The sequence below is a fragment of the Streptopelia decaocto genome (assembly GCF_964273445.1).
Source record: "Streptopelia decaocto genome assembly, chromosome: 1".
Classification (NCBI taxonomy): domain Eukaryota; kingdom Metazoa; phylum Chordata; class Aves; order Columbiformes; family Columbidae; genus Streptopelia; species Streptopelia decaocto.
The window spans coordinates 30150713-30159723 of NC_138663.1; the positions used below are offsets into that span (position 1 = coordinate 30150713).

A 9011-nucleotide genomic window follows, 5' to 3' on the forward strand; every position below is an offset into this window, starting at 1 on the left:
ATGCTACCATTTAATCCTGAGTGGTGGCTAAAGCAGTAAACAGACACACTCTCTTGCCCTGGCAGAAGGAAGGGAAAAGGAGGGAAGACTTGTAGGTTGAAATGGAAACAGAATTAATAGAGCAATAATAGAAGAAGAGTGATACAGAACTGGAACAGGCTGCCTAGGGAAGAGGTTGAGTCACCATCCCTGGAGGTCTTTAAAAGATGTGTAGATGAGGTTCTTAGGAACTTGGTTTAGAGGTTGATTTGGCAATATTAGATTAATGGTTGGACTCAATGATCTTAAGGTCTTTTCCAACCAAAACAATTCTATGATTCTAATACTTAGCTGCTGGAACACATTCTTCCACCAAGGAAGACCAGTGGGTGGATACTGTGAGCACAGAAAGTCCAGCTAAATGTGAGATCACAGGAGCAGGATTAGGAGCAAGAACAGGACCACTCATGGGTGGTGGCCATCAAAGAAGAAGGACCATCCCCAGCAACTTCCCACTTACATGACATTCATGGAATGGAATACTTCAATGACCAACCTAGGTGTCAGTCTAAGCACTGTCTCATCTGCCCCTCTTCTACCAATTTGTGCCTGCAGCTGGATGGTTGAAAAAGTTCTTGGTTTCCCTGACAACAGCCAAGATTTCTTACATTCTTTTCATATAAAATCCCAAACACTGAAAAGTTACTGGAAAAAAACCATTATCTCTGTTTCATGGTGCTATCTTATTGTACTCAAACTAAATCTAAAACAAAAGAACGTGCTAGCTAGTAAGAAGAAAATATTCCAACTACATGGAAAATCACCTTAGTTTCAGTTAAACCAGTACATCAAACTACAGCTAATAGGCTAATAGGATATATGTAGCAGGGCTATGAACTACTAGATCTGGAAAAAGTCATTAAATCTATATATCTACTCAAATATTACCATCTATAAATCACCCAGGATTTCTCCGAATCAGAGGATTTTCCACCTAATGTGTATTGACACATTTCAGAACCTCTATAGAGAGTAGCAAGTAGCCAGACAGCAAAATACAGTCTGGATAGACCTCTGCAGCTACAGAATTACTTCCACCCATCCCAAATGACTTTGTGGTATGACAGAAAATTTTACTGCCCATCCCCAATGACTTTGTGTTATGAAACAGAAAATTTTAGAAGTAAATTTTGAATAAAGCTGATGATTCATAGTGCTGAGCATGTGAAAGGATTGTATATATAGCTTGTTTACTAACCTGCACATGAACAAAAAAATGCAATGAGAGTATATTCAGAGAACAGAAAGCATAATTTGAAACATTATGATTGTTTGTACCGTTTTTTCTCTTTTTGGTTTGAGAGAATTATGAATTTTTGTGTTTGCATGTTTAGCTTTTGCCATGGTATTTCAAGACCTGTGCAATATTGCTGGAATATAACTCAGCTAGAGAGACGAAAGCAAAAGTGACTCTTCTAAACCAGAGGCTGATATATGCCTTTAAAACTGTCATTTTCTGGCTAAAGTTCGACCTGGATGTTGATAAAGTTTCTCAACTACACAGATTGTAATCTGTAGCGCTTGAAATATAGTTCTGTTTCAGGTCTGTCTGATAGCTGTTGTTGCTCTCTTCCAGTCATATTTTAGAGGATTTACACAATTTAAACATATATTAATTAGATCAGGAAACAAAATACAAATTAATATTAATATATTTCTAGGCTTAAACATGACGAAACAAGATCACTTTTCAGATAGGATTTTTTGGTATTTCTTCTTCAGAAGATGTATATTTGTATTCAAGTACTTATTCATGTATACCTTCAGAGAGGATAGCTATGCTGATCCAATGTTAAGGACTATTGCTGTGCTTTATTATTATCTTCTTATTACCTTCACTTATTATTATCTTCTGTGACAGATCTAGATATCCCCGGGTTTCTTGTTATTTTGTACTTTGTAATATGACTATTACAGGACCTTCTGACACAAAGATGTAAATGTTTCATGTGTATTTCATGTTTTTTATTGAAATAACGAACTTAAATTTCAGTCACAATCCCCCCATATCAAAATACATTGTAAGAAAATAATAAAATCCTGTATTTAATTTTATTTTTTTTTCTGATTTGGAATGTTTTTTGATTTGGAAGCAGAAGAAACAGTGCAACCAAAATGTGTTAAGATTTCATCAAAATCACCATTTTTGTTTAGGAAAAACAGGAAAAGAAATATCAAAAGAGGAAAAGAAATAATATTTCTCTATTTTGCACTACTTAATAAGAGTAAATCAGCAGTAATCAGCAGTAAAATAATGTTACAGTCAATACTTTGTTGTGAGCAAAAAGGCGAACTTACCTGATACGAGAAGCAACCAATTCACAGTTGCATTAAAATCGTAACTGTTTACAGTATTTTACTTAGACTGTTAATATGGTTAGTCTAGTTAAAGTGGTATTACCATTCACATCAAAATTACCAAATCAATGCACAATAAGTCTTTCAAAACAGTTTTAAAATGCCACACAAACACTTTCAAGTATCTACCCTTTTCTCGGTATTTTTGCTGTCCCTTTAGGTCCTAAGGTGGGCAGCACCCATCCTGCTCTCAGTTCCACTTGGACCTAGTTTAGCATATTTTCTAACTTATATATTTTATTTTACATATGTTAGTGTATTCCTTGTTCTCTTGCACTTTTTTCTCTTTGCTAGGCTCAAAACCTTTTTGTCCAGCTCCCCAGTCAATTGTTTTTTAATGACCATTGCGAATTTTTTTATAAGCCTGCCTTTATTATCCCATGCCAATAGTCCTGTAAACCACATTATTATGTTGAAGTCATAAATATTTCATTCTACACAGAATAATTGCTTTTTGCTGTATGCAAAAACATTGATTATACCACAAGATTATGCAAATATAAACAAATACAAGCAATATAAGCAAAATTAACAAATTATGCCATAGTCAACTCATAATTAGAAAAATAGTTACAGCTAAACAAGCTAGATCAAAACTTCAGGCAGGCAAGGAAAGTTCAGACAAAGCCCTAGAAATGAGTCCTGAGGCCTTGCAGAGCTGCTACAAGGTATACAGCTTGTTAATATCAATGGTGATACTGGCTTACAGGGCTACAGTAACAGCTGAACAAACATTCTTGTATTTTTTTTTCTTTGTCATATTATTACTTCTAATTAGCAAACTGACTTGTTAAGAAGTTTAACTTCAGAACAGGTTGTAAAGGCCTGGGTTTTTTGGTTCCGCATTGCTGTTTTTCAGTTTATACTCAGTGGTGCTGTACTTTCTTGTTTTAAGGTTGTTACAGAGTTTGAAATCTTGACTGTTTAAGCTAGAGTAAAGTCACCAAAGGTTCAAGGGAAGAAAGAAGCAAAGAGAAATTTGTGGGGAAAGCTTTTACTGTAAAGTGAACTCACAACTAGGAGCAGCAATACCTGAATTTAGCAGGTTGGGTAGACCTTACAAATCCTGAGAAAGTTGATAATAGCCTTGTTAGGGTCAGATCCTTATCTGGACTTTTCCTTTTCTTGAAATCCAAACTGAAGACCAGGATTTCCTCAGAAATTTTCGTGTGCGCCACTGCATGCTACATCTATATATGATTCTTGTGCAGTCTGAATGCTACTTTTCCCATCGAGATTTGGGACTAGAAAAGGCACCATGCTAAGAGACAGTGAAGGTGTCAAATGCCAAACAGACAAGAAGAGGTGGAGAGTACAGTCTATAAATCAGTGAGTATTTTAAAATTGCATATTTTGGAACTGGGGGAAGTCATGTTAATAAGCCTCTATACTAATGAAGTTACATTTATCCCAACTTATTAGGACAGAATGAGCAAGATACTACTACAGATAGCACTATCAAGCTTAGGCTTATCTGTCCTTAATGTAGTGCCAAAACTAATCAGTCTCCATACAACTAACATACTAACAATGTGCAGACTCTGAGCAAATATGCTTTTATCACAGTAAGAGTGTCAAAAGAGTATTATTCATTCAAAACTTATTTTGCAGATAAAATTGCTGTGTTAACAGAATGCTTTCTCAGTTGTTCAATTAAGTATTCAAAGATTAAAAAAAAAATAGAATTAATGCATAAACATCTCAGGTTATGGAGAATAATGTGTATTAAATTCAATATAGTCTCTTTTGTTGCCACAGAAGAATAATAAATATATCATAATGTAGAAATAAAAATCAACTATTTTTATTGTCAGCAAATCTTCCTCATGTCTGTAAATGAAATATGTTCCTCAAAGAATTTGTGCTTGTTAAGTCCTGATTTTTCTTGTAGTTAAGACAGTGTTTCAAGGGGCTAAACATTTTCCTAAGTAAAAAGAGTAAACAATGTCTGTAAGGGAACTGATTAATCTCTTTTTAATAGATTATTTCAGTATTCCACTGTTGCAACAGAAAGTTTAGCGTCTCAGTTCACCCTTTGTCCATATCTAACCTTGGTGAGGGTAAACCCATTAACAAGGGCAGTTTATTCTCTGCGAAGAATTCTGTTCTTCCTCAGTGAAATTCATGGCTGCTGTGGTAAGTACAGAATGATAATAGGCAATGTACAAAAGTTATTAAGGTTGTTTGCAGAAGTCAAACATCAAGGTGCTTTTAAAGTGAGACTTTAAGTTATTATAAAAGAAGCCCTATAGCATCAGTGTCATTTGTTATTTAGTAAAGATTTCCATCACCCAGCAATACCTGCTTTTCCTTTTTAACACTAGCCATGTTGACGTATAAATCAAGTTTATAGGAAGGATATTTCTTTATTAGTTTCAAGTCAGAGGATGGTCAGCAGAAGTAATCCTCAGGGCAAAATTATTCCCAGCCTCAGCTTCAAACAAGTTTCGATTTATTTATTATATTCTCAGTCTGTGTGCAGACCTCCTACCGACATCAATAACAAGTAATGCACTAAGAAAAACACAGAGCTTTGAAAATGGGATGTTATTTGTGTTTTAGAAGAGTATTTTAACATTTTTATCTGTACTTACACTGTCACATTTTATATGCGGTGGTGGGGTTTGCTGTGGTTTTGTGTTTTGGCGCCAGCCTGTAATGTGTGTGCCATCATACTGTATACTCAGAGAACAAATCCCCATGGCAATATTACATTTGCAGACCACTTCATAGGATAATTAAGATAAAAGATATTGTGAATTCCATAAATATCCAACAAACTACCCAGAACTATGTGAAGACTTAAAAAAATGTAGCTAAATCCTATTAAAATGGAGTTGTCACTTAGCAGCCCGTCCTTTGCTTAAATGTAGGAAAAAAGCTGCGATGGATCAGGGAAACAAGTGATCCCTGCAAGGGATCAAGTAAGTTAAATGTGATGCTAGACTGCAATTTTGGTGATCTATTTCAGATTCTTTCAGATATTGTGGATTATTAAGTAGCCAAATTATATTCAAGTAATTCAGCACCTGCTTCATCAAGCCACAGAATATGGAATTAGATATAGACCTCTTCAGCTTCACTGATTTGATTATGTAGGAGAGAGAGACTGGTGAATATACATTAATTCTTTGAAATTAAATCAAGAAAATTAGCTGAAGATATTCCTAGGGGCCTATTTGGTGTCTATTTGCATAAAATGCTGAATTACCTGCTTACTGAAACAACTTTTTTTTTTTTTTTTTTTGTGATGAGTAATGGAATGGAACCGAAGAACTGAGTTTACATAAAAATCTAAGCAGGGATGTGTGGGTTCAAACCGTAAATCCATTTAACTGCTGGCTCCGACAACAGCCAATACCAGATCATTAGAGCATAAGAAGAAAACAAGTACACAATTTTTCCCTCAGTGTGGAGTATAGAGACTACACTGTTACTTTGTTTACATTCGATTATGTGTGATGGACTTTGTTTCTATGATTATTTTCTGAACCAGTTTGTTATTCTTTTCTGATGTCTTCCTATGGAAGTACAATGGAATCATGCACACTCTGAAGAAGCATTTTCTTTTTGTTGGCTTTAAAAATTCTTTAAGACAATGTCATGTGATGTTTCCTCATTCTTATGAGAAATGATGACATAATAGGCAAATAATGCCTATGCATTCTTTATCCATGCTATTTGTAATTTTATCGACTTCTGATGCTTTTTTCTTTTTAGGAGTCTGAATTATTTCATCTTTTCACATACAAAGACATTCCAGTCTTTCTAACCATGTTTTTGTCACATTTGTAACTTTTCTATTGGCAATGGATACTTTATAGTTGCTGGGGAGCTTATTACTTGTTATTGTCTCATGAAGAAGTTTAAAGAAATAATTTAAGATACAGAAATCTATCCTGCAGGCTTCTCAAATTAAGTCAGATTAACACCACATCAAATTACTTAATTTCAATGTTAAGTATGGACATTGAAGGCCTGTCTTATTATCTGAGTCTGAAAATGTGACTGTTCTATTCTCAGTTATTCTTAGCCTAGCCACTTCATACCACATTTTAAGAGAGTCTTATTTGTAATTTTCTTAATGTTTTCTAAGCAATTCAGTTTTCTAAATTATGCTACCTATAAGCAATAGCAGTACTGCCTTTTATTTTGCTTTACTGAAGTAAAACAATAAGAAAAAATGAGATGGTAAAAACATCTTTATAAAACATATGAAGTGTAAGTAGTCTTCAAAAATACTTGATTGTAAATGTGTTTCAGATAATTCTTTCAGAAATACATTTTCATCCTCATGGAAATATTTATGATGCACAGTAATTTCCATTTTTGGTTGGAGACAAAATGCAATTTTGAAGGACAATGAAAAATAGAAAACACAGCATGTTTATAAACGCCATTGTCCTGCTGTGGTTAGTGTAAATAGCTCAAATCTGAGACAAAGGTTCTGCTTAAGTTATTCACAATAGATACTTGAACCTCGTTCTACCCTACACAGAATAATTAGTAACCAAAAGCTTTAGGTAGATCATATAATGCCTTGCCTGTTTTGACCAGCTGTTTTTCTTGAACCTGAAAAAACATTCTTAGTTCATACTTGTTACAGCCAGTGCATTTCAGCAAGCTGTGATGAGTTCACAAAATGTTTCACCAAAAAGATAGAAATTGTCACTTAATTTTTTCTTTTGCTCATATTAGATGCTCCTCATGCAAGCAAAGTTCTCTGCTTTGTATTCTCTCATTGTTCTAACAAATCATCATCTGATTCGTGTTTTCCACATTTAATCTTATTAGTAGTATTTAATATCTCTGGTTTATATTGTGGTTGCAGGTTTCTCTTGGACTTCTGCATGCTCGAGCTACTCATATCCTCTGGCCTCCGCAACGCTGGCAGAAATTACAGCCAATGCTACCTCCGGAGCGCAAACCACTCCAGAGAAAGGAAGAGTGAGCTATATGTTCAAATGGAACAACACTGAAGTGGAGTTTAAACAGGAAGAGCTGCAGTGTTTGTATCATCATCCATGAGAGCTTCGCCAGTTGTTCTTTAACATCAGGTGCCATATCAGCAAAAAATGCGACATCTTCATGTTAAAATTCCACTTTAAGTGTAAAAGGGTTTTTTTGTGATTTGGTTGTTTTGTTGTTTGTTTGTTTGTTTTTAAATATCAAAAAGTAGTGAATTGCATGTTATTTTGGTGTTACATAATTGGTTGTAGAAGGCTTGAATGTTCAGTTTTTCCGGGACAGGTAAAGTGCTTAACTTGTTATGTCTGTAGTTGTGCTTCCCTGGATAAGAATTTATTAAAACATTCAATAAAATATTTTAATGTTTTACAGTCAGCTTGTTCTTCAATAACTGAATGAAACCTTTATTATTATCATTGATTGCATATGAAAAAAACAAACACACATGTAATATGCTTCGGATTTGCTACTTCTGCAGCTGAACAGTTAGTCGTATAAGTTTTTTTTTTTTTAAAGCTGATGGGATTTTTTTCTTTAGATGCAGCTTGTGTTTATTATTAAACTGAGTAAATATTATTTTTAATTTCTCTTTCAGGAGTGTTTTATATATACATTCCTTGTATATCTTGCTGAAGTAAATATTCAGTCAAAATATGCAAATTATATTGCAGTATCTGAAGGCAATGTTTCATTTGTTTCTCAAGTATAGTAAGTCATTGTTAGTATTGATTGCCATGTTTCTTCAAAACTATGTAATTAGATAATAAATAGTATACAATTAATACTATGAATATATAATTAATATTATAAATGCACTCTGTGAATATGCAGCAAAGCTTCTGCACATAAGTGAAAAGAACTTGAAAAATGACACATTTTCAACTGCAGATTAATATGAGCCAGCTTATTTTCATATTTATTGAATTTTACTTCAGACAAGATAGTACTTTAAAAATGTAACAAATCACACAAAAGATCTTTAAACATTTCAGCTTAAATCATGCAATATCAGAACTTCAGACAAGATGAAAAGTCTATAGCTCTTTGAAGACGTGTATCTGCGTATCAGTTAGATAGAAAGGTTCAATCACTGTGAAAACTCTCTGTTACTGTCTTTCTTCTTAAATGCTGCAGTTCTGTAGACTGTCTGAACACTTTACCGTCTACATGTGCCATGATCTTTCTTTGTTCCAAAAATCTGTTCCATAGGTCTCTGAACTCATCATAGATAAAATTAATGCAGTTTGTTTTGGTGTTAATTGCAGTAAATTCACAATTATTTTGTTTGGCATAACGCAACTGAAAACAGGAGCTTGTGATCCTTTTTTTTTTTCCCCAAATTAATTAAGAAAACTGAAATGTATTCAAGAAATTTACTGTAGTCATAATTAATTTTGGTGACAAAGATACAAATACAAATATTTCTCTCAGTCGTTTAGGTCTTCATTTTCCTTCTTTCCACTAGTTCAGTCTCTCCCTCCTCCTCCTCCTGAGTGTCAACTGGGCAGAAGATCTTATGTTTATTGACAAGGTGGAAAATTTGGTTGGCTGTTCAGATTCACTGGTACCTGTTCTGCAGAACCAGTGCCAGAGAGCTATCAACAAAAACAAAGGCATTTGTTCCTCATTTATTATCTTAATTATAT

The 9011-nt window shown here is 34.0% G+C and overlaps 1 protein-coding gene across 1 annotated transcript in view; it reads left to right on the forward strand.

Moving 5' to 3' along the window:
* The window catches only part of IMMP2L (inner mitochondrial membrane peptidase subunit 2), a 464946-nt gene extending 456803 nt beyond the window's left edge, over positions 1 to 8143 (forward strand). The window contains exon 6 of the mRNA XM_082070640.1: positions 7229 to 8143. Coding sequence (XP_081926766.1) covers positions 7229 to 7348 — 120 coding nt within the window. The 3' untranslated portion in view covers positions 7349 to 8143. The remainder of the gene's footprint in view (positions 1 to 7228) is intronic.
* Positions 8144 to 9011: the final 868 nt, after the last annotated feature.